The 24,974-nt window shown below is 52.2% G+C and overlaps 6 protein-coding genes across 6 annotated transcripts; 2 read left to right on the forward strand and 4 right to left on the reverse strand.

Moving 5' to 3' along the window:
• Positions 1-39: 39 nt before the first annotated feature.
• BKA78DRAFT_358507 (polyketide synthase) lies at positions 40-7,508 on the forward strand. Its single transcript, XM_066892353.1, has 6 exons — positions 40-1,150; positions 1,201-1,387; positions 1,442-4,336; positions 4,451-6,118; positions 6,165-6,482; positions 6,529-7,508. The coding sequence occupies exons 1-6, from the start codon at positions 465-467 to the stop codon at positions 7,360-7,362; spliced, it is 6,588 nt and encodes a 2,195-aa protein (XP_066748904.1). The 5' UTR covers positions 40-464; the 3' UTR covers positions 7,363-7,508.
• A 3,895-nt stretch (positions 7,509-11,403) lies between these two features.
• On the reverse strand, positions 11,404-14,455 carry BKA78DRAFT_244092 (WD40-repeat-containing domain protein; the record flags this gene model as incomplete). The annotated part of the gene is made up of 2 exons (XM_066884002.1): positions 11,404-13,775; positions 13,900-14,455. The coding sequence occupies 2 exons, from the start codon at positions 14,453-14,455 to the stop codon at positions 11,404-11,406; spliced, it is 2,928 nt and encodes a 975-aa protein (XP_066748905.1).
• Positions 14,456-14,845: 390 nt separating this feature from the next.
• On the forward strand, positions 14,846-15,769 carry BKA78DRAFT_348365 (uncharacterized protein; the record flags this gene model as incomplete). Its single annotated transcript, XM_066890619.1, has 2 exons — positions 14,846-15,194; positions 15,243-15,769. 2 exons carry the CDS (start codon positions 14,846-14,848, stop codon positions 15,767-15,769), a joined length of 876 nt encoding a protein of 291 aa, XP_066748906.1.
• Positions 15,770-16,327: 558 nt separating this feature from the next.
• BKA78DRAFT_348366 (uncharacterized protein) lies at positions 16,328-17,838 on the reverse strand (the record flags this gene model as incomplete). The annotated part of the gene is made up of 5 exons (XM_066890620.1): positions 16,328-16,537; positions 16,600-16,961; positions 17,017-17,081; positions 17,135-17,502; positions 17,554-17,838. 5 exons carry the CDS (start codon positions 17,836-17,838, stop codon positions 16,328-16,330), a joined length of 1,290 nt encoding a protein of 429 aa, XP_066748907.1.
• Positions 17,839-20,180: 2,342 nt separating this feature from the next.
• Positions 20,181-21,096, reverse strand: BKA78DRAFT_329073 (phosphotransferase KptA/Tpt1; the record flags this gene model as incomplete). The annotated part of the gene is made up of 2 exons (XM_066889640.1): positions 20,181-20,831; positions 20,929-21,096. 2 exons carry the CDS (start codon positions 21,094-21,096, stop codon positions 20,181-20,183), a joined length of 819 nt encoding a protein of 272 aa, XP_066748908.1.
• Positions 21,097-21,795: 699 nt separating this feature from the next.
• On the reverse strand, positions 21,796-24,139 carry BKA78DRAFT_339607 (cytochrome P450; the record flags this gene model as incomplete). Its single annotated transcript, XM_066890290.1, has 11 exons — positions 21,796-21,889; positions 21,945-22,183; positions 22,232-22,612; positions 22,673-22,751; positions 22,803-22,946; positions 22,996-23,129; positions 23,176-23,222; positions 23,247-23,429; positions 23,480-23,541; positions 23,593-23,712; positions 23,816-24,139. 11 exons carry the CDS (start codon positions 24,137-24,139, stop codon positions 21,875-21,877), a joined length of 1,728 nt encoding a protein of 575 aa, XP_066748909.1. The 3' UTR covers positions 21,796-21,874.
• Positions 24,140-24,974: the final 835 nt, after the last annotated feature.

Genomic DNA, 24,974 nt, shown 5'->3' on the forward strand with positions numbered 1-24,974 from the left:
TCGCGCGGGCCATCGCTCCCTCTTCACTCTCCCTGTCCCCTTTGATATCCCTGCATGGTCACGATATGACGCTGTCAATATACCTTCGACACCGTGAAAACTTCTCGGCATTCCCACGTCAGTCTCCGGGAGGCCTTCACTATCGCGATCCCCTACCTCTACATGTGAGACGTGACGCAGCCTTGTGCGGTCATTGAGGTTGCCAACAGGCCATACTGTTGGACCGAATTCGAAGCTGGAGCGCTAGCTGAGCTTTTGCCGTTTCACAGTGATTATGAACTTCACCTGTGGGCGTGGTGGAGTTGCAACATGGAATCCTTCCCATCTTGCAGAGTAAAAAGAAGGGCGGCACCTGCATTTTTTTCGCAAGGTGGTGTTTGCAAAGCTGGTCTTTAAGTTCGACATACATCTGCTTCTTCGCGCAACCGGTATAGTTGAGCCGCATCTCAACATATTCGTTCGCTATGGATTCGTTTTACCCCGACGACTGGCAGCCAGCCGTCATGCCCATTGCGATAGTGGGCATGTCGTGTCGGATGCCAGGTGAAGTTTCTACCCTCGAAGATTTTTGGAGATTGATGTCACGAGCTCGAAGTGGGTGGAGTGAGATCCCACGGTCACGATTCCACAAGGAAGGTTACTGGCATCCGAATCCGGAAAAAGCAGGATGCTTGAACAACACTGGCGGTTATTTCTTGAATCAAGATTTGTCTGTCTTTGACGCGCCGTTCTTCAACATCACGCAACAAGAAGCTGCCTCCATGGATCCTCAGCAGCGAATTTTGATGGAATGCACATACGAGGCACTCGAGAATTCTGGCGTACCGAAGGAAAGCATCATTGGCAAAAAGATTGGAGTCTTCATGGGTGGAAATGAGTCGGACTACCAATTCAATCATCTGCGAGACGTCCACACCATCCCCATGTTTTCGAATACTGGAAACCACGACGCCGTCCATTCGAATCGCGTGTCGTATTACTTCGATCTACGCGGCCCAAGTTTTACAGTTGACACCGCATGTTCATCCAGCGTTTACGCCCTCCATTCGGCTGTTCAGAGTATCCGAGCTGGCGAATCAGAATCAGCAATTGTTGGTGCGGTCCACGTGAACCTGGTCCCGGACCTTACAGTCTCTATGTCCATGTCCAAGTAAGTCCAAAAAACCCAATGCGCATCACTGTGGTACTGATTCTTTTAAGGCTCTTTTCTGAACAGGGAAAGACCTACGCTTTCGACCACCGTGGAGTTTCTGGATTCTCAAGAGGCGAAGGTTGTGGTGTCCTGTTCCTTAAGCCCCTCGACCAGGCTTTGAAAGACAACGACAAAATTCGCTCCATTATCATGAACACCGGGGTCAATCAGGATGGAAAGACAGTCGGGATGTCGGTAAGTCTGCCTTTTCCAGTGTAGGCCAGTACCTTCTTGTACTGACTATTTAAGATGCCCAATGGCGATGCACAGGTGGACTTGATGCGCGAGGTCTACACCCAAGCGAACTTGCACCCAGACATGTGCGGGTTCGTCGAGGCACACGGAACCGGAACTAAAGTTGGTGATCCGGTAGAGGCTGAAGCTATCCACAAATTCTTCGCCAGCAAGGCCCGGACCCCGAGGCAACCACTCTACATGGGATCTGTCAAGAGCAACATCGGCCACTTAGAGAACGCCAGTGGTGTTGCATCAGTCATCAAAGCAGCTCTGATGCTTGAAAAGGGTTTCATTCTGCCGAACATCAACTTTGAAAAACCCAACGAGAAAATCAAACTTTCCGAGTGGAACATGAAAATTCCAACCGCGCAACGACCTTGGCCTTCTGGAAAGTTCCTCATCAGCGTTAACAATTTTGGCTTCGGCGGCGCCAACGCGCACGCTGTTTTGGCACGTCCTCCTCTTCCTCCACCGTCATCCCTCATGAAAGAAACTTCAACAGGGCCCAAGCTTTTTGTCCTGTCTGGCAACGATGAGGCGGCCGCAAACAAGGCTATGAACCAGCTTTCGATATTCCTCGAGCAGCACCCTGAAGTCTTCCAAAAGTCACAGCCTCGGAATCTGGCGTACACTTTGGGCCAAAGGCGATCACATTTGTTGTGGAGAGTTGCGATGGTCGCCTCGGTCGGCAACGATCTGACCCTTGCATTGAACAACTCAGACACGAAGCCAGCGCGCTCAGCTACCAACCCCAAAGTGGCCTTTGTGTACACAGGCCAGGGTGCACAGTGGGCTACCATGGGTCGCGACCTCCTGGAGAATCAAACCGTGTTCGCGAAGACCATGAGAGCATGTGACGAGACACTGGAGAAGCTTGGAGCCGACTTCTCCTTGGTCGAAGAACTGGAGAAGGAAGCCGATGACTCTCAAGTCAACAAGGCCCATATCAGTCAGCCGATTTGCACTGCGGTTCAGATCGCGTTGACTGCCCTATTCCAATCATGGGGGGTTCAGCCTGTCGCTGTCACAGGACACTCGAGTGGTGAAATCGGAGCTGCTTACGCTGCCGGTCTGCTGTCACTGGAAGACGGCATGGCTGTAGCTTACCAACGTGGTCAAGCAGTAATCACTCTCAAGGAGCGACACCCAGAACTCAAAGGTGCCATGTTGGCCATCGGAGCTGGCCCAGACGATGTCAGGCCCATGCTGAAGACTCTCAAGGACGGCCAAGCCATTGTGGCCTGTGAGAACTCGCCGTCATCGATCACGGCTTCTGGAGATGTATCAGCTATCGACGAACTTGCTGCCGCTGTCGAGCAGAAGCAACAATTCAACCGCAAGCTCCGTGTCGATGTCGCATATCACTCTCACCACATGAAACACGTGGCCGAAGATTACCGCTCCAATATCCGAGCAGTCAAACCTCAGTCGGCTCAAACAGCGGATTTCTTCTCGGCCCTTCACGAGAGCAAAATCGACGGCGCCAAAGTTGACTCTTCTTACTGGGTTGACAACTTGACCTGTCCAGTCAGGTTTTCTGGAGCCTTGCAGAAACTCTGTGCTGAGGCAGCCCCTGATGTTCTTGTTGAGATTGGCCCTCACTCTGCTCTTGAGGGGCCCATCAAGCAAGTATTGAAGGGTCTTGGAAAGCAGGGCAGCAAAATGTCTTACATCAGTACCTTGCTGCGCAACAAGAATAGCACGGTTACGTGTCTTGAGTCTGCTGGCAAGCTGTTCATGAAGGGTGTTCCTTTGAATTTCAAGAATGTCAATCAAAGCCCTGACGATCCAAAGACTCCAGCATTGATCACCGAGCTCAGCCCATACCCTTGGAATCGAACTTTGAGCTATTGGCATGAATCCCGCCAAAGTAAGCAACACCGTCTACCACGATTTGCGAGGCATGATCTACTTGGTCTTTTGGAACCCACTTCAAACGACATCGAGCCAGTATGGCGCAACGTCCTCCGTCTTGATGACTTGCCCTGGCTTCGAGATCACAAAATGCAATCTCTGACGACATTTCCGGGCGCGGGATTCCTTGGCATTGCTGCGGAAGCCGCCGCACAAAGAGCAATCATGAGAGAGATTCCATTCGACCGGTTCGTGATGCGCGAGATCCATGTAACGAGGCCGCTTCTCCTCAACGACGGTGAGGAGTACGAGATTTGCACCCAGTTGAGGCCGTATGCTGAAGGTCTACGTTCGTACTCGGACTCCTGGGATGAATTCCGCATCAGCTCGTGGGTTCCTGACAAGGGTTGGACTGAGCACTCTCGAGGACTGGTGGGCGTTCGCAAAGGGGACGGAACCAACCCAGTCCACAAGGGCACAGGCGAAGCCTTGAAGAAGCGTATGCAAGAGGCGAGAGACAAATGCAACCAAGAGATCCATATGCCAACCTTTTACGAGCAACTCAAGCCGTTTGGTGCTATTTACGGACCGACTTTCCGCAATATTGTCAACTGTCGGGCGTGCGATGAACATTCAGTCGCCGAGGTCGAGGTGCCCGACACTGCCGCCGTCATGCCCTTCAACTATGAGACTCCCACGATTGTCCACACCTCCTTCTTGGATCTGATTCTGCAACTCGCCTACCCGATTCTTGGGGCCGGCCGTAGCAAGCTTCCGTCCTTGTACATGCCGATCTCCATGACCGAGTTCACTTTGTCTCGAAACTTCCCCAACAAGCCGGGACAAAAGCTCCACGTCACAGCGTCCGGACGCCCGGACTACGTGTCTCCCAAGCCAACCGATTTTTCCATGGATGGCATCTTCTCCCCTGAGGATGAAGAGGCATCCATCACGTTCACTGGTCTTCGGCTCACACCTGTGCGGGAGAACGCGGAACAGGAAAATACCGGACCCCGTGAGCTTTGCTACAAGACGGAGTGGGAGGCTCTCGATGTTGTGGAAAATGGGCCCGAGGCGAAGGATGGCAAAGAAACCGAAGCCACAAACGGCGTCAACGGTCTTCCAAATGGAGTCAACGGAAACGATGGCCTCAAGGTCAACACGAAGGGACACAGCCGAAAGCACAGTGCCCACAGTCGAAACCACAGCTCAAGTGGTGCTCCGATCTACACGCCACCTGACGAGGTCAAGCGCATGTCCGGTCTACGAGTCGAAATTATCACTGAGAAATCGGGAGATGATCTTCTTGTTACCTCTCTGAAGGATGCTATTGCCATCCGCACGGATATTGAACCGACCGTTTCCCGCTTGGTTGATTCGGATCCTTCCGACAAGATTTGTGTCGTCATGTCGGAGATTCAAGACGCTCTTTTGGCCAATGCAACGCCGCAGATTTTCAGTGCTGTCCAAAAGGTTTTGACCAAGGCGGAAGGTGTGCTCTGGGTTACCAAGGGCGCGTACAAGACTCCAACAAATCCCAATACCAACATGGCTGCCGGCTTGACCCGAACGATCCGCTCTGAAGCTGCTGCTAAGGCCGCGACTCTTGACTTGGATCCCGTTTCCAAGTTGGAAACGTACCAGCGCGTGGAGTTGATCGTGGACGTGTTCCGAAAGGTCTTTGCGCAAGAGGAGCTTGACGCCGACATGGAATTCACTGAGGAGAAGGGCTGTCTCGTCGTACCTCGTGTGGTTCCCGATGAGGAAATGAACCTGTTCGTCCACCGTGAAACACAAGACTCGGAGCCATATCTCCAGCCATTCAACCAACCTGGACGACGCCTCCGCCTCGCCATCGCATCTCCTGGTGCGCTGGACACGCTTTACTTCGAGGACGAAGAAGCTTGGTCTCCAAACCCCTTGGGCGACTCCGAAATCGAGATTCAAGTCGCCGCGACTGGCATGAACTTCAAGGATGTTGTCATCGCCATGGGACAGCTTCCGAATCCCTATCTCGGTGTTGAATGTAGTGGTACCGTGACTCGTGTTGGACACAAAGTAGAGAACCTCTTCGTTGGCGATCGTGTCTGCGCCATGTCCCAAGGAGCCTACAGCACGTTCACGCGATGTCCATCGTCCAGCGCCGCTCGGATCCCTGCAGACATGTCGTTCGAGGTTGCCGCCTCCATTCCGGTCGTGTACAACACTGCCTACTATGGTCTTGTGGACCTTGGACGCTTGACTCGAGGGGAACGGGTCCTCATTCACGCCGCTGCTGGCGGTGTTGGCCAGGCTGCCATTCAGCTTGCTTACATGATTGGTGCTGAGGTTTTTGCGACTGTCGGCAGCAACGAGAAGAAGAAGTTGATCATGGAGAAGTACGGCGTACCTGAGGATCACATTTTCTACAGTCGCGATACCTCCTTTGGCAAGGCTCTTCGCGAAGCTACCAACGGCGAGGGCGTTGATGTTGTGATGAACTCTCTCGCCGGCGACATCCTTCGCGAAACTTGGGATTGTCTTGCCAAGTTTGGTCGTTTCATCGAAATCGGAAAGCGAGACATCACTTCCAATACTCGCCTCGAGATGGCCAAGTTCAACAACAATGCCACTTTCAGCTCCATCGATTTGACTGTCGTAGCTGAAGAGAGACCGAAGCTGATGGGACGCATCTTCAGCTCGGTCATGAAGCTCATTGAGTTTGGCAACGTCAAACCGATATCTCCAATCAACGTCATGGGCATCTCTCAAGTTGAGAACGCCTTCCGAGCACTACAGGGCGGCAAGACCACCGGCAAGCTCGTGATCACCACAAGCCCGGGAGAGAAAGTGAAGGTAAGCAATCCAAGTTTCAATTCTGGACTTGACTGATCTTCGGTAGGCTACGCACGTGAGGCAAAACAAGTTGTTCAAGGGTGACGCTACCTACGTTATCATTGGAGGCACTGGTGGCTTGGGCCGCAGCATGTCCCGCTGGATGGTTTCGAAAGGAGCTCGGAACATTGTTCTGATGTCCCGCAGTGGCAAAGCAACCGGGAAGATTGCGGAGCTCATCGAAGATCTCAGGCCTGTTGGTGGAAACATCGTTGTCAAAGCCTGCGATATCGCGGACCAGGAGTCTGTCAATGCGCTGGTGGAGGACTGCGCCAAAACACTTCCCCCGATCCGAGGCGTCATTCACGCTGCCATGGTTCTTCGCGTAAGTCGATTCTGTGCTTTTGCAGATGTGTGCTGATTCCTCCCAGGACATGCTGTTTGAGAAGATGTGCTTCGACGACTACCAAACAGTCATTCAATCGAAGGTAGCAGGTGCCTGGAACACGCACAATGCCTTGAAGGATACAAAGTTGGACTTCTTCATCGCTTTGTCTTCCGCAGCCGGCATTATTGGTAACCGTGGTCAAGCTGCGTATGCTGCTGCAAACACTTTCCTCGACGCTTTCGTCAAATATCGATTGAGCCAAGGACTTCCTGGTGTTTCAATTGATTTGACAGCCATTGAGGGTGTTGGATACCTTGCCGAAAATGCGGACCGCCAGGATGAGATCATTCAAAATCTGGGAGGAGAGACTTCGAATGAAGCTGAGGTCCTCGCATTGGTTTCTGCAGCTGTCACAGGCCTCACGGCGAAGACTTGCGGCGGTCACTGTCTCACTGGACTCAAGTTCCGGGACAACCAATTACCCTACTACGCCAACGAGGGTAGGTTTGCGCACTTGAAAGAGCAAGCAATCGCTCTCTCTGCGGAGGCTGGTGCGGCTGCCGGTCAATCCATCTCTATCGCTCAGAGGATCAAGCAAGCCAAGTCAGCGGATGATGCTACGGACGCGCTCAGCCACGCACTGCTCGAGAAGCTTTCGACGATCCTGATGATTCCCTTGGACGACATGGATGCCGCCCGCGGCGTCACAACGTATGGTCTGGATTCTTTGAACGCCATCGAGTTGCGCAATTGGATTACGCGCGAACTGCAGGCCAACTTGCAAGTGCTCGAGCTGTTGACGAGCGGATCATTGAAGAACCTTGCGCACACTGTCTTGAAAAAGACCAAGATGGAGCATCCTCACCAGATCAACTGAGGTATGGTGGTAGAACAGGCTGTGCTGGTCATGGTTGTCGAGCGCACATTTTTTCCAGATAGCTGTCTTTTGGATTTGGCGTTACCGTTTGTTCTGTCACTTTACGCCATATAGAAGTTCAAATATTATACTGTTGTCTTGATCAAGGTCAAATTTCCCGTGAGGGCTCTCTAAGGAGGTCGTATGATAGGTGAGGCAAGAAGTTCAACCTAGGTCCAGCTTCCCGTCATCGCACTTTCAGACGCAAGCGCTTGAATGCTCCCTGTGACTGCCCACTAACGGAAGAATTTTCTTTATGTCATAAAGCGCTTGAGAACTCCATGTGTCTAGGTGTTTTAACTTGGCGGCAGAGATCCCCAGACTAGCAGTTTCTTTCGTCACCTACTGTGGTTGTATTTGTGCGCGACTGACTGGCGCTAGGCCGTCATACAAAAGTCTTTTGTTTCTTCACTTTCAAGAGCGCTTCTCTATTCGCATCCTCTCAATTTTACTTCGTGCAACAAAAATCTAACTTCCTCTCCGCCGGAGAAATGCAAGTCATCGCGGCACGCTACCGGCACTTTGCTGCGCCGACCGAAAAAGCCAAAATTCCACGCGGCAATTGGGGCTCCACGTGCTACTGTAAGCTTCAGCCGCGAAAGCACAATTTGGTCATCCATCGATGAGGCTCCCACGACTTTGACGACTCGAGCAATGACCCCTCGTCAGGACAGCCCATGACCTCCAGTGAGCCGCCCAGCTGTCGACAGAAGCTCATTAGACTACTTCAGCACTTAGCGGCTACAAAGAAACCCGTTACGGTGATCCTGTGCTGCGGAGAAACATGATTGGATCCGCTACATGGAAGTACCCTGTCTGAAAAGGGCATGGGCATCAGAAGTTCTGATGCCCTCGTTCAGGGAATCATGTGCGTCATTGGGTTTTGTGTTTAAAGACCGCCCAGCTCGCTCCTGGGCAATTCAAGCTTTTGAGCTCGCTCTGAGCTTTTGTCAGCACTCCTATTGGCGGTGGTCGATGCGCAACAAGAGCTACCAAGCTTGACAGAACGCTGTTTGTTGAAATGTGTGGCGCGTTGAGTGCCGACGCGTCTGTTCTAAGCTTTGGGTGGCTGTCTATGCAGTCCTAACGCACGTATGGCTTTTACCAAGCTTCCGTTACCTTTCGCCCGAATGCTTCTCAATTTGGCATTTTGCGCCGTGGTCTAGACTTGTTTTGACCTTCGCAACAGCCAAGATACTGTAGCAGAGAAACAGCTGAAAATATCGCTCCCCTTCTCTCATTGTCGCCCAAACAGACGGGTCTGAAACTGTCAAGATGTAGCGGGACCGCCACTACAAGCGCCCACGTCTCGAATCCGCGGATCCTTTTCTGGCTCCCGCTCCCGCCCTACAATGTACGGAGAATCCCTATATTGAGCTCTATTAATGGGTATTTCTCGGCAACTTGGCCTACTAGAGATCTCATGGCGTCAGAGTGCTGTCTATTACGCGATGGTGACCAAGCAAGCGCCACACCGGCGACTCGTCGCTGCAGACTGCCGTCGTGCGGCCCCAGTGAGGTGTCACTCAAGCCACGCGGGACGATCCTTTCGGCTCGATCGCACTGTTTCCCGCCGACCAGCGCGTTTCCTTGCAGCATCTTGATTCGGATTGCACACGCACTTCACTGAAAACGCCACCTCGAATTCTTTGAGTGCTTCGATAGTGCTTGAGATCACGAGACAGCTTCTTTTTGTCGATCTTGACCGATGGTGCATCGTCGAACGAGTCGTACATATCACAAGCCGTCTCATTGCAATTTCAATCTCCATGTGTAGCGTTTTTTTCCGGATTTGGTAAGATGCGATGATGTCGTAGTGGTCTATCTCCTTGTCTCTTCGACACACGGTAATTCAGCCGTTTCTGCTGCATTCGACATGACGTGATGCCGCTTTGCTCAGTCGCATCATTTACACTCACTTGCGTTTGATCGTTGACTGACAAAAAATGTTGGAAAGCTGCGTTGCTATCGACTACCTTGGGCATTGGTTGCTTGGGAAAATCGACTAGAGCAGCGTCTTTTCTCGCATCTTGACGACCCACAAACTCTCCCGTAGATGCTAGGATTCAACAGAAAATGGTCTCTAAGATAAGCGATTGGTGTGCAACTGAGCTCCAAAGCTGCCAAGTGGTTATATTTCAATCCCAATTTCTGAAAGACGATTTAGGTTCTCTCGATTTCTGGAGATGAGCAAGGCTTGAATGGTTCTACGCCTGTAGGGTACTCACGCGATTAGTCAGTGCTTTGTTGTGGTAGTCTCCTTTGACACGCTTGCGGGCGCTCAACACCAAGTATCGATCACTTTTCCACTCAGACTCCAGGTCTAATACAAGAATGCAAACTTTTGGCATGTGAACTGGCCATCACACGTCGATTGGGATCACTCCCCGCAGTCCAGAAAAGACCTTTGAAACCTTTTGATTCATGAGCAATCACCAAACACTCCTGGTCCACGATAATTGCTTGGGTCCTTAGCAACTCCTACCACCCACTTTCCTTGGTCGGAGCTCGGGGCCGACCAGAACTGAGAATAAGTCGACGAGCATTGGCCAACTGCTCAACGGTCGATTTTCAGGAACAGGGACAAGGCAAAGTACTTTTCGTTACATCCTAACGGCCATAGCAACAACTTGTCGTTTTCGGAACTTCGCTCGTATCCGGATTCTCTGAATCCGAAGTAGAGGCTCACCTCGGCCAACTCTTGCACTGTCTACACTAACACAGCGAGACCACTGTGATGTAGTCGATTCATGATACAAGACTCGGGGATTGTATTCTCGTTGTGTCGGTGGCTCTGTCTAGTATATGTCCAAGCATCTTACCCTCTGACGGCGAATTGGTTGTCACATCCAAGACATGTTCGCAACTCGCAGGAATGGCCGAAAAAGTTGCCATTCCGGAGCAAGAATTCCCCTCTGAGCGAGCCCAACTACGTTCAAAGTTCCGCATTCAGTTCAAAGTTCCGCATTCAGCGTCTGATTTGCTCAACAAAGCTGACGACTTCTGAAATGGGAATAACAATCCGACTCACGATGATGTAAGACTTTCCCCTTTTGCCCGCAAACACAATGCAGAGTGAACGACTTTTTTTTAAAGGCCGCTCGTGCCCGTTAACTACCCACCCATTAGATCAGATGCCGTTGATGACTGCGCGTAGAAGAATACGTGGGATGATGGAATACGTCATGTCTCCTGCGTGGAAAACTCTTCACCGCTCCAAAGTCACTAAGGCGCCAATGATACAGAGTTTGCCAGTCAGGCAAAGAAGTTAGTAGTCAGATAAACCACAAGGATACCGACAGGCGTGAAAGGCATTCCGAATTGAAGTCTCCTTGCTCTTGATCATTTTTTCGGTTGACCCATCATACCTTGAAGCGCGTGGATCCCGCCTGAGATTTCGACTCCTTTCGTACGCCACAAAGTCTGACATGACATGCCTTTGCGTTTGACTGTGGCTACTTCGGGCCACAGTTGGTGATAAAAGAAATTGCTAATTCAAGAATCTCTGTTACCAAGTTAGAGCACGTAGAGATATGGAACATTCAAGCGCTTACGTCTAAGTGTGCGACGACTTGAAGCTGAGTTCAAGTTGAATTTCTTTCATCACCCCCACCGTGGGGCCATGCTACGACTTCCGCGTAGAGCGCTTGCGAAATGACTGCGTGACTTTCAAGGCTTTGATTCAGAGTATGGCTGAACAGTTCATGTAAGTCCCCGTCGCTAGCAAGCGCGACAAATTGAAGATGGCCGTAACGTAGATAGGGACGCACCGGGTTTCCGAAGACTCTCCAAAGTTAGTCGCCAATGAGTTTTTGCGTCATAGAGCAAAGAATGAGAACAAATTTGTCGATTCTGAAAGATATCGACACGCCCCTTCCGGGCCCTTCCGGGGTCGAACATAACCGCCCTCCGCAACAGCCCACGAAAGAAGACAAACATGGGAATAACACTGCCGACACTGACCCGACTCCTGTTAAAACACCATCTCAACTCCATGTCTGCTTACCGCAAAACTCCACACACGCACCCGCAATCCGGCACCGGACAATTCTTATGCTTCGAAAACCAGTCTCTGGCATGATGGCCATGGAAACCATGCGTACAGGTCATGCAGAATACCATCTGTCGCGACTCTCTGTCCTCCCTCGCCAGCGTCTCCGCGCCCCCAATCGTGCCTGGATCGGCGCTCCCCAGCGCCATCATGCAAATGCCACAGCGCGGCATGCGGCGTCCGCAGCGGGGACAACAGAGGCCTGCGCTCTGGGCAGGGTTGCTCCGAGAGGAGGCAAGTTGGTGCTTAGCGGCGGAAGCGAGCTTGGTGGAACTGGTGTTGGGAGTGAGAAGGCCCCGTTGATATGCCTGCGGTTGGGGTTTCGCGGGGGCGGTGCTGCCGTCGAGTGGGACGAGAGAATCGCCACGGCGAGCTAGGGACAACTGACAATGGTTGCAGCGGATGGCGATTTGACGAGGAAATGGGCGGTTCAGGCAGATGGCCTCACGAGTGGTCGCAGTTCGGTTGTGTGCTACAATGAAGCGCGTGCGCTCGATGAAGCATCGCCAGGCCTGCATCTGCATGAAGTAGAGGTCCCTCCAATAGTCCCAGCGTGGGTCAGAGATGTAGAGTGGGTTCGTGCGTGCCATAGCTAAAACGGCCGTCTGCAGGTCGCCGAAGCGAGCAATGTATTCGCTGAACAGGTCCATGGCACGTTCGGCCAAGCCGGTCAGCACAATGCCCTCGATATCGCCCGTCTCGCGAACACTGGCATAAGTCGTTTTGACAAAATGCGAGAGCCTTTCGTCATCGAGGTATTTCAAGGCAACACCCGTGCGGTCGATGAGGGCTAGCTCTTCCATTTTCACCACAGTCTCCCAGTCGCCAGTGATGAAATATTGCAGCAACGCTTTGAGGTAAGGATCTTCCGTCTCTTCAACCATCCACTGGCAGAGTTCTCTTTGCTCGCTATTGACTGTGTCGCAGGCGATGACGGCACCGAGACCGATGTTCTGCAGCACCCTTTGCTTCACGAGCTGCTTGAGGAAGTCGAGAGCAATGTCCTTATGGCCTTTGAAGACGGCTAAGACAATCGCCTTGTAGTGATGGCCTTGCTCGATGAGCGTTTTGCAACTTTCCCGGATTCGTTGGGCAGAAAAGGTCCAACCGCAAGTCGCGAGACACAGCTGACGGTGCTCCGGTCGTTGTGTCTTGACGCCTTGGAATGGAGGGTATTCTTTGTCCTTGACAATCTCGCAAACCACCTTGCGGAAGTCTTGAGGAGAGACCGAGGGCCGACCAATGAGTCGATAGCCATTTTGCTTTCCACCCAGTGTGTTCTCCCAAATGTAGGCCACACCAAGGTAGCTAAGGTCGACGGCCTCCGCGACCATGCCATCATCTTTTGCTAGATCCTCCAACCGCTGGACTTGGTCCCAAAGCCTCACTAACCAAGGATCATTGGCGACGATTTGTTTGTTCTTCTTACAGTCCAGAGAGTATCCCTCTTTGGCGCGACGCTTGGCAGTTGATAAGACCTTTAAGCCGTCCTCGATGTCTATCTTGACGTTTGGGTATCCCAAGGCTAGGAGCTCCTCGTGCCGCGTCCGGCTTGTCACGGCGAAATTTGCGATATTGGCCTTGTGACCAAAATTCTCCATGCTCAATTTCTCCATGCGAGCCGAAAGCGCGTTAGACTTGGCCGAACCGATGGCTCGTTCTTGCAGCTGTGAAAGATCCTCCGCGACATTACATTCCGCTGGCGAAGGATTTGCAACGGCTGTCAAGTCCCTGTATAGCTCGTTCATGGCGGTCAAGTGTACCCGAGGCGCTTGTGTCGGGATTTTCATGGCTTTTATTTCGCTGTTGGGATGCAGTACAATTGTACTGTGATCCCCGATAGGAGAAGCGCAATTCATAAAATCGAACGCCATGGCCCGAGACGTTTCGTCATGCCCAAAGTGCGGGTCGTACCATGGATACCGTAAGTTGTGGGAGAACTTCGTGTAGTGCTGATATCGCAGGCCAGCTGATGACGAACCATGCTCTTTGACTTCATACTGAGCGACTTCGGTAACTTTGAGCTCTCCTGTACTCGATAGAGCACCGAAGCACCCGCGTTGACTTCCGGAGAATCGAAGACCCCAAACCGCGGACCCATGACTGTTGTCTACAGCAGGGCGTAACTCAAGAACGGCACCGACGGCAGCTTCGCCAGAGGGGGTTGTTGGTCCTGGTCGAGATGCGAATCTGCGATCCCATACGCAAACCGTAGGATCACCAGTTGGACCAGCTGAAAGGATGTAGTTCTCATCCAGGGGGTCGATTGCTAGGTTGTGGACTTGACGAGTTCCATACTGCGCAGAGCTAACGGGAGAAGAGTCTGATTCGAAGTGTCAGTAGCGTTGGCTACCACAAGTCAAGTGACTTGAAGAGATAGGAATGCGGATGGTGCGTACAGCACTAAGCGAGTAGCAATGGTCAAACGAAAAACAGCAGATACGGACCTCTCAAGTCATAAAGTCTGATGCATTGCCTAGATACACCAGCGACAAGCGTTTGTGGGTGCGTCGGGAAAAATTTGATACTGGTGATGGCCTCGGAACTCGCAAGTTTCTTGTATGGATCTTGATTTCCTGATGTCCCTGGCGCATTGAGGTCATAGATATTCATACAAAAGTCATTTCGGACGCGATCAAGTCCTGTTGCTAGCAGATTGCTGGAGCTGAAAGCGATGGAATTGCACTTCCGTTGATGCTTAATCGGAAAGGAGCAAACAAGAAAGTTGTAATTTGAGTCAGGACGGCCTGCGTCAATGTCGATAACACTGGCTTCTCCCGATGCAGAGCCAATGGCGACCCGGCGGGAATCCGTCTTTGACCAGTCGAAGGCCGTGAAGTTTGGGAGTTTGTCGCGTTGCGCCACTTGGGTCCAATTCACATGGCCGTCAGGGTCAATTGAGTCGAGATGGCATAGGCGAAGACGGTTGCCAGCCACATCCACGATTACGAACTGAGGAGAATCTTGGGTCGCATGTGGCGACCATCGGATAGCTGCTTCCATTTCGTGGTTCGAGTTCGAGTCCTGATTACGGATGTGGTCGTCGTGATCATGATATTTGGGAGGTAAGTAGATTTGGGAGGAGGGAGCCCAGCTGCAGCCATTCTAGAGCATGATGCGGAGCACAAGCAGCTGACTTGAGCCGCAAAATTTTGTTCAATTGAAATTCCGAAACGAGTGCAAGAAGTGTTCTGAAGATCAGTGTTGAGACATGGGGATGTTCAGACTTGGTCGCGTGTGCTCGTCGCGACTAGCGCACCAGGTATTTACCCGAATATGAGCCGGCCCTGGAAAAGTTGACGCACGTGCCACAAGAATGTGATGGCCGACCGGGACTTCCTACGTTCAAGAAATTCCACCTCTTCAACTGCCTCCACTCGCAGAGAGACCAGCATGCCAGGCATCAAGCGCTCGCACCCGGAATCCGACGAGACCAACAACATGACTGGAAACCAAAAACGCAAGGGCGACGGCCCAATGCCGTACCACAAGAAGCAAAAAACCGGAGGCCCTGGAAAACAGCACCCAAAGTACCAACCCAAGAAGTTTTCGCTCAACCCGTTGAAGGACAAGATCCGGGATTTGCGCCGGCAACTTTCGCGAAATGGGGAGGACATGCCGGCGAACGTTCGCGTGGAGAAAGAACGCGAGTTGGCGTCGAAGGAGCACGAGTTGTGGGTTGCGCAAGGCGAAAGGCTGAAGCAGGACATGATTCCCAAATACCACAAGGCGCGCTTCTTTGGTATGTGCCAATGCTGGACCATATGGGGGTAGCGCTAACTGTCAACAGAGCGCCAGAAAGCAACGCGCTTCCTCAAGAAAGCTGTCCGCAACCTGAACGAGAACTCCGATCCCGCCGCGCAAAAGGAACTCGAGGACCAGAAGCACACCACCGAAATCGACCTCAACTACACATTATATTATCCTCTCATCCGCCCATACGTTTCTCTCTACGCTTCCGGCGCAAAGTCGAAGAGCGCCGACGAGGATAAGAACAGCGCTGTGAAAACGAGCGACACCGTACGAGTGGGCGGAGACGAGAAAATGTGGAAAGAGGTCGAGACGCGGACAGCTCAAGGCACTGCCGCGCTAGAGGCGTTGCGCAATGGACTGGAGTGGAGAGAAGGCAAGGACGGCGAAAAGAGCGCGCCCCCGTCTGCAGCTGGCGCGTCTGTTGTGCCTTCCGGTAAAAGCAAGGCTTCGACGAAGAAGAAGCAATCAGAGGCTCCAAAGGAAAAGAAGGACAAGAAGAGTTCGAGAGACGAGGAACCCGTCGAGGAAGAAGACGAAGACAGCGATGGTGGTTTCTTCGAGTAAGCGAGCGCATGACAGCGGATGTGGAAAATATCATCAATGCATGGCATCGGCGTTTTGGGGTATGAATGGTTATTCCCACACTGTTCTTCCATCGGATAAGTTTCCTAATCTCCTCCTATGTACATCATACTATGAATATGCTCATGAGAGCCTGGCAGGTATTTGCCGTCCAAAGAAATTGCGTCGCAAGTGGTGGTATCAAACAGTAAACATTATCATCTTCTTCTCCAGCCTGGCCATAGAAGTCCAGAGACGTGAGCCAGGCCTCTCGTCGCCGTTTCTACTCGTCCCTCTCCAGCTGCGAGGAACGAACTTTCCGTATTCCAACTCCAGTCGATTAGCCTGGAAAACCAGACCGAGTCCCCCGCCTCCTCTCCTCCCATTCCGCTTTCTCTTGCTGTTACGTATGAGCTCCGAAGAGATCTCGGCACTGCAGGGCTTGACCGCGCCCTGGGTGGTCTTGACAGTCTGAAGACGCTGGAAGCTCTTGCTAGGCCTGCGCGCTCGTCCAGTGGTGGTCGCGGTCCATGCAAGAGCGCATCGTACCATGTGCACCAATCATCTAGTCATGACAGCCGCTCCCACGACGCGAACGTCTTCACCGACCTCGACGTGACAAAGGACTTGATGGACTGCCTTGTCGGCGAACTCCTTGCTGATGATCTCTTGATCGAATGTCTGGACGGCGACGTCCTCGTTGACGATTTGCGTATGTCGTCGACAGATTTTGCTGACTTGATGGCCCTTGACTGTCGCGCCTCGGAAGCTCTGCGGATATTGTCGAAGGTCATTGAAATGTCTGTGTTGACTTTGATTGCCGAGTCTGGCACCTCGCTGTCCTGGCTGACAGTCGTATATCTGCGGTCTTCCTTGGATACGTGCATCGCCTGCGCCTCAACCAGCGTCTGGCTGTCGTTGTCTTGTGGGCCCGCGAGCCCTGTCTCGACATCCTCGAGGCTCTTGGAAATGGAAATGGAGTCAAGATCTCCGCGCGGCCTGCGCGAGGGGGGCGATCGCACCCATCGAGACATCTTGGTGGAGTTTGTGTTGGCATTGCTGCCTGTTCTGGGCGTGATGAGGTGGAGGGCGCCGAGAATGCGGACGAGAAGAGGTTGCAGGAATGGTAGACAGGCGCTGACGACGGCGATGTTGACTTCGATGAGTGACCAAGTAGCAGCAGGTATGTACTTCCCTGCGCAGAGCCATATTAGCAAAGTCACTGCGCATTAGCTGTGCCATTGACTTACATGTCAGGTCCACCATGCTGAATTCGACCAGGTAGACTAAGCGCACAAGGGATGCCACGACGACGCTATAGATAAAAATTAGTATGAAATGCCTGTACAATGGGGGAATAGAACCTACACTGAGCCAGTGAGAAATAAACCGCCAACGCTGATTTTCTGTTTTCTCTGAAGGCCCAGCCCGCTGATGCCCCAAATTGGTATAGCCAAAACGAGTATGTCGATGAGCGAGTTGGCAGCCGCACAAGCAATGAATTCCGCATGGAAACTTCCGCAAGACAATATGTTCGTCCACCAGCGCGATACAGGCTGGCATTTTGTGCACATCAAGGTGAAGAAGATAAACCACCAGAGGAGAACACACACAAAGACCACCTTGATGGCAATCTGGTGCTTACGCACAGCGAAGATGCGTCGATAGAAAAGGAGAATGGATATCTTAATGAGCGTAAGTGACCACAGGTAAGCAACCTGGGCGGTGAAGTTGATCTGCAGACGGATTAGATGATAAAGTTCCAGTATACGAAGAGCACCACTTACTCGTAATAGATCAACAAAGTTTGTATGGCTGGCAACATAGGCGAGATGTCTTCCGAATCCTCGGGCTGAGCCTACAATGGCACAAACGTTTATGACAATTCCAAGGAGGTAGCCGAACATGAGCGTTGTATCCGACCAGTCCCAGGATGAGCCCACGATTCTTCTGGAGACAATTCTGGAACCGAATGCAAAGGTCGACAACCCCATCATGACTCCAACACAGACGATGACACCGGGACCTCTGTTTTGGTCGTACCATGCCTCACTGCCGGCGGTTGGAGCCATGGTTGCCGCTTTGGAGAGAGGGCCAGTAGATTCGGAAATGGTTTTCTTGAAACTGAAGGCGTTGAGTATCAGTCAAAAATCCGGAAGGTGAGAGGTCGGCTAAACATGGCCAGGTCAACCCAAAGGTTGCCAAAGGAATTTTCGTGGCGACAGAGGGACACTGGAAGCACGGCATACGGGGGCTTCAAGAATCAAATCTCAATTCCCGACGCTTGGGGGGACTCCGCGCTAGCCTCCCATTCTGCGGTTTGCTCGTGGCTTGTGGAGACAGCCCTGGGCGCATGGAGGTCGTGCATGGATTCCAACTTTGTCGACGGCAACCTTTTGGTGGAGATTCGGCACGGAACCTAGGACAAACTTGGGCATGTGTTTGATCCCGGCTCCCGGGTCGATCAACTGCGTAGGCGAAGCTAGAGTTCCCCTTGGCTGAGCTGGGATCGCGCATGCGACAAAAATCTACCCCTCATGATCTTGCGTGTTGCTGCGTTGTCAAGGTCAATGTTGATGTTTTGTTGCTCGTGAATGTTTGCCTCCGCTTCTGAAGAAGATTCTTGGGTGCATGATGTTCTTTGGTCATGGGGTTTATGCCCAAGCTGCTGCAATTGACCCTCGACAAATCGCGGGCCGCTAGCGTGTAGTACGGGGATTGCTTGCAATCGCATTCCATGAGAGACAAAGCTGTTCTTTCCCAGGTTGTTTACAAAAACGTTCGCTTCCTCTTACCTTCGGATTTCTATTAGCGCACAGCCGTCGAGATCAGCAACATCGAGTTGCCAGCCGTCGAGCAAAATCCTGACCAAGATGCGATAAAGAGTGGTTCGTGGTTGGGCGAAGGATCATGGTTTTATGACAGGGCTGCTTAGCGCGTGGAATTTTTGCGCTTCCAACAAACCCGACCCGTTCCTGTGGCGCATTCGGCTGGTCGAGAGGCAAAGAACGCGAACCGTGAAAGGAGCCCCGTCGACTTACCGTGCCACTGCAATGATTCGCGTTGACGCATTCGGTGACAGATGATCATGCAGAGGGTCGTTGCTCCGTATCCAACGGCTTTTCCGCGATACCGGTAAGGCTAATTTTTGACTGCGGATGGCACCGCTTTTGCATGGTGGAGGTCTGCCGTTGTTGGTGGTAGCTAACTTTGGAACCTATGACGAGGGTGTCCAGCCACTCAGTGCTCTCTCCTTTTGACGATCTATTCACTCGCCAACCGTGCCGTTTCCCCGCAAAGACAAATAGATGGCCAGATGCTTTCCAAGAGCTCTCATAGGCGCGGGGTCATGGATGTGGTTTGTAGCCATATGAAACTACGAAACACTGACCTGAATCTTTTTGGGTCTCAGTCGGACCCTCATGTCGAGTATAAGAAGCTTACCAAGGCGCTCTAGTACCTATTACTACCATCAGCGGCGATCGTGTTTTGATGGATCCAGAAGACCTCGTGTGTGTCTATGACATTCTTCTGATCCTCCACATGCTGATGCGCCAGTCCGCGGCATATGCTATCCGCGGTTGGCAGAATGCACCCCGCAACAGAATCTTTCGAATTGATCTTGAAAAGTAATACGGAAACAGCTCGTGCGCATTCGACATCCAATGAAATCCTGAGTAGTCCGAGAGCCTTCTCGGATCAGAAGCTCAATTTTCCGAAGACGCTGTTGACGAGCATTGGCAGGTTTCGGCAGATCAATCTGTCGGAAAGATCGATGTCAATGACCTGCAATCGGAGCCTACCGCCCCGGCCCGCCCAGTAGCACCGGCTGTTGTTTTATACTAGCATGGGGTAGCTCCGATTCGTCATTTCAAGGCCCGTAAGGTGTCCAAAGAGCGGTGGAGAAATTGCGAATTGACGTGCTACATCTCGTCGCATATGACGTGCATGCAGTAGTTTGGACATGGGGTTTGTAGCACTAGAGCTCCGCAACTTGGCGCAAGGCGATGCCCTCAGAGCTTTCTTACTCTTCCGTCGAATTTTTGGAACTTGTCATGGTCATCAGCTGAGATAGGATTTGTTAAGCAGCTTAGTATTATGATCGACCTATGGATATGGAAGGCTGTTTGTGCATGTTCTGGCGGGTCAGTCGAAGCGATGTTCTCGTCAAATCATGCCATTTTGATAGCGGCAAAATGTTGAGCATCATGTTTCGCATGCAGGGTCTCCATCTAACATGCTCAGCTGCTTGTCTTGACTGTTTCACTCAAACTCAGGCGAATCCGGTCGCTGGAGCGCGATCTCTTTCCAAGGACTCGCGAAAAGATGAAAGCTCGGGTTGGTTCTAAGATGCCGCATGCAGAAACATCTTATTGATGATGAGTCCGTTCGAAAAGGTCGATTCTGGTGAGGATCAATCCATCAGCTTTCCGTCCTGGACAAGCACTGTCCTTTTCTTGCGATCTTCAACTCGCTGGAAGAACTCGATCGGGACAAGTCCATCCTCACCCTGGCCTTCGGACAGAATGACATTGTTGGTCGAACGATGAAAGGGTATTCCAGCATTGAGCGCCCGGCGGAAGTCGATGTAGATGAGAATAGTCGACGAGTTGCGCATGCCGGAAATGACGGGTGGGTTTTTCTTATCGGCTTGCGCGTCCTTCGAGCTGTCTTCCTGTTGAGGGGATTCTGTCGACGAGCCAGCTTCCAAGGTGGTAAATCCTGCAGGTAGGCCGGCCGCGAAATGGATGTGGTTTCTCTTCATCTTCTTGAGGCCTCCACTTGAAACGATTGATGACCATGCAGCCGCAGTTGTGCCATGTACGACCATTGAAGGCCACTCGGACTCTTTCTCCAACGTGAAAGGCTCCAAAAGACCATTGTTGTCAACCTCGACGCTGTGGCCTTGATTGGCGCGGATCAGGAAGTTGGACGGATCATTCGAATCCGAAGGCACATCTGGAGATGTTGGCATCAAGTTGAAGCGCTGCTTCTCGTTTGAAGATACGATAGAGCGGATCTCATCGAAGCTGACCTTCATCGAGCGCAGCGTGCGGGTCTCCAACTGGAATGGATTCAGTCAATGTGTCAAGAAGCAAATTCGTGTTGAAATTCTCCAGAAAGAGCAACGCAGAAGAGAACAATAAGGGCTTGTCACCTACCAGATCCTTCACAGAAACGTAGCCACCGGGCCCCAAAGTCAGACCTTCCTCTGCTGCTGCATGCCGCAAGATTCTGCTCATTTTCTTTGAGACTTGCACGTCACGCGGCAAAGGACCTCTGTTGCCACCTCTTCCCCTTCCACGTCCGCCACTACCACGACTCGCCATCTCGGCTTTGGTGTTCTGGGTATGGAATGCAGCCTGTGGGGCAATTCTTTTCAAGGCTGGTAGACCAGATGGAACGTGGTAGAAGTTTCGAGATCTCACAAGACCCGTGAAGCGGTTCGAAGCGAAAAAGATTCTGATAAAATGCAGTTTGGCGATTCGAAGAAAGGAAGCTGTAAAGACGAATGTTGAAGTCACGTGCCGATGGGCGTAGGCGGCAGTCGGTGACTCACTCAGCTCGAGAAAGGAAGTATGACAGATTCGATCGACTATATGAAGAGGCTGCCGAGAGGATTGGAGTTGTGATGCGAATGACCCGTAGATGGACTGAGGCTTGTTGTTTGGTGTTGGTCGTAGGACAAATTTTGGACGAGGAAACCGCTGAGCGCTCGGGCCATCTTCAACGACCTCCGCCCGGGGCTGCATTGCTGCCCCCGACCTTTTCACATTACACAACAAACTTCAATCATTAACAGCATCTCTGATCTCGACAGTATCAGTTCAACTTGGAGTCACATTGTCATCATTGTTTTCCACGTGCAGCCCGCTCCGACCATGGACAACTTGGTGGCTCTTCCGAGTCTTGCAAAATCGGCAAATGTCTAGTGACCATCGAAAAATACGGAATCTCTTCAACTTTCACAGAAATGTCTTTAAAGTCTCAACAGCGGCAAACTGAAATGTCACCGCTCATATTTAACTGGCTCCTATTGACATAAATGCCATCGATGAGACTATCACTTTTACAACCTGTAATGCAAACAGCGGCGACACGCCACACCTAGTCCATTCTCCCCTGTGTATATTCAGTATCCCGGACTACCAATAGGATCTGGGAGCCTTTGACTTACCCTACATGGATGCTCTTCCTGCTGCCGTTTCCAAGCCTTCTCGACTGCCTTTACTTTCTCGTCCGACCTCGGCTCTAAAACGATAGGCATGCCCTCGCCGGGATTTCCAGGAGGATCCCCAGACCATTCCTGCGGATTTAGAGGGTGCTTTGCGGCGGAAGATGGCTTGACGTCGAATGCCCAAAGAATACGCATCATTGCGATTCCCAGAGAGCGCTCGGCGACAGTGGTGCCAGGACCTGGAGGAAATCAGCAAGAGGAAGATATTGCAAGCGCGAACGACATACAAATGCGGCGACCCGCTCCAAATGCGAAGTGGTCACGCTGAGTGGCGTCGGCAAGATTGGCACTCTGCTGGACCTGGCCCTTGTGAGTCTTCATTGTTTTCTCCACGCGGTCCCCTCCACCTACAGTGGTGTTATCGCTCTCGTATCTCTCTGGCCAAAATCGCTCTGGATCTTTGTGTCTTTTCGGATCTCGACCAATCGCCCAAGCATTCAGCTGGATGCGCATCCCCTTGGGTATCACGTATCCTTTGAACGGGATATCTCTGGTTGTGATGTGTGGATGCCCAAGGGTTACGGGTGGGTGCCACCGCCAGACTTCTTTCATCAAGCAGCGGATGTAGGGAATCTCCTCGAAATCGGACCACTCAGGGAGTCGATTCCCTACTACGGCGTCTTTCGAGCATTAATACATGCGAACCTAAAGTGAATTTTCATACGCACCAATCTCGTCCTGAGCCTTTCTCTGAACCTCGGGGTACAGTAGCATCGCTTCGAGGAAACTCCAGGTCGACATTTGGCTCTAGATTTATTCAGCAAACTAATGAGGAAGCGCAGAAAAGGGCGAGCTCACAGTGTCAGCGGCGCCAATAATAAGGTTGAGCGAAAGATACGCAGCTTCGTCTTCAGTCTCGAAGCCCAGTCCTTTCTCCTCTGTAAGTGCTCGGGCAAGCATCGAATCTGGAACGTGTCCCTCTTGTATCAACTTCTTCACTCGCTTCCCATTGCGTCAGACTACATGCTCTCTGGGAGGCTGCAGGACTCACCTTCATCCTCTCCTGGCTAAACGCGACGTCGCGCCGGAACCGCTCTCTGGCCGCACGCTCCCAGGGCTTCAGAAATTGTGGGAGATAATCCAGCAAGGGGAAAACATCGACGAGATGAGCTCCAGGCAGCGTAGCTTCACAAATCAGTATGTTACCATCAGACTCTTTTCCTGGGCTTACCCAAGATTTGAGCCAATCCCGTCTCTGCATTTACATCAGCTCGAAAACTCTGGGCCAAAAGACCGTATTACTTGCCATGGATGTAATGCACTATATTGCTCGCTCCATGAGGCACTTCTAGGCCGAAAGTCTGCTGCGCAAAGGCGCTGTACGTGTACCTCCCAATCGAATCCATAAGTTTCTTCGATTCTTTGGCAACACCAGGGTCTTGCGCAACCTCGTGGAGAAAGGCGAGCGACTCTCGTTCAATGATTCTGCGCCATTTAGCTCGGATGATCCGCGTCTCTCGTACCAGCCAACTCACGGAACGCCTGCATCTGCCCGAGGAACACTCGTCAGGGTACTGTTGATGACCTTGCGCTGGTTCTGTGGCAAGCATCAGCGACGACCATTCCTCGTCACTCAATGACTTTCTACCTTCCACCGCTTGTCGCTAGCCGAAAGCAATAAGACGTTCCACTTGCCCGTCATCAACTCATTCGACACGATCCACCGCGGCCGCTCGCTGGTAAACGCCGACGACTTGTCGAAAATGGCCTGCTCTCGCGTCAACCACATGCACACATACGCGACTTTGGTCTTGCTCGCGAGCCAATCCAATGCCTCGTTGTAGGCGGGCACAGGCACATAAAACACATACCTTAACAGCCTCATCCTTCCCCACATGCACGACCTCCACACCCGCAATCCGCACCCTCACGAGCCCCTCATCGCCGCCATACTCCCTGATCCAGTGCTCCACCAGCAGGTGTAAGCGATGCGCCTTGGCTGCGCTGATGAATTGCGGCAGGTGTCCGATGAGCGGCCATGCGCCGGGCGGGCTGGGTGGTAGCAGAACCTTGGTTTTGCGGGATCTGATGGCGAGTGCAAGGAGGATTGATGAGAGGATGAGAGTGAGGATGAGGGTAGGGAGGCCTGGGGATGACGAGGTAAAGAGAGAGACGTGAGTGGTGATTGACGCCATGGCGAATACTGGTGGGCAAAGATGAAGGCAGGAGGAAATAGGTCGCAAAATCCTACATATCCCCCTTTACTGCTATATACGAGCGAGCGAGACAGCAAAGACGTATAAGGGCCACGCGACCAGGAACGAACGACGGTTTCATAATTCGTTCGGGGACACAGCGAACACGAGCTCCGTTGCTCCCTTCCTCCGCCGCTGCGAAGAGAAAGAAAATGCACCGATTGCCTAACGGCTGGCCCCGGTTGTTGCGCACATTGGTGGAGTACGAGAGGAGAGCTGTGGGTGCTCCACCCGTCTCGGAATCTACTAGGTACTACTGCTGCGTTGGCGACTGGCGTTAGGTGATGGGCACCGCCTGTTTTTGCTGCACTGCGGCTGGTTGTTGCTGGTCGATTTGCTGCCTGCTGTTGCAAAATTTTTGGTATTCAATATACACACAACGCAATAGAAATAACGAGAAGGCCGAGGATGCAAAGCCTCGTTGTAAACGTCGACAGAGAACAATCAGAATGCAAGTATCTAGCACTCTACACGCACACCAAAAAGATCGTTCAACACCGAGACAACAAGCATATCCACCCTAACCTTCCCCACAGACCTCCTTGCTCTTCTTCCTCTTAGCGCGTGGGGCCCCGCATCCGCAACTCAGTTCAACCCGGAAACTGGAATTCCCCAGATACGCCTACTGCTGTTAGGCATACTCGGATTGCAGCCACGGAGTCGTCCAAGGCGCTCGGCAAAGCCAGGGCCCATGGCCGTCGTCTGGCACCGTTCGTGGTCGGCATATCCGAGTCTGGGCTGAAAGGGGAGACCTACGGCAACGTGCGGATTGGGA

The sequence above is a fragment of the Phyllosticta capitalensis genome (genome assembly GCF_038381095.1).
Source record: "Phyllosticta capitalensis strain CBS 128856 chromosome Unknown BKA78scaffold_1, whole genome shotgun sequence".
NCBI classification, from domain to species: Eukaryota; Fungi; Ascomycota; class Dothideomycetes; order Botryosphaeriales; family Phyllostictaceae; genus Phyllosticta; species Phyllosticta capitalensis.

What these genes read in the sequence shown, in the direction of transcription:
- BKA78DRAFT_358507 (XM_066892353.1), top strand. Translation starts at nt 465, where the DNA reads ATGGATTCGTTTTACCCCGACGACTGGCAGCCAGCCGTCATGCCCATT. An exon ending in GAAAGACAGTCGGGATGTCG is followed by an intron (nt 1,388 to 1,441) that starts GTAAGTCTGCCT and finishes TGACTATTTAAG; the next exon opens with ATGCCCAATGGCGATGCACA. An exon ending in CGGAGTGGGAGGCTCTCGAT is followed by an intron (nt 4,337 to 4,450) that starts GTTGTGGAAAAT and finishes GTCAACACGAAG; the next exon opens with GGACACAGCCGAAAGCACAG.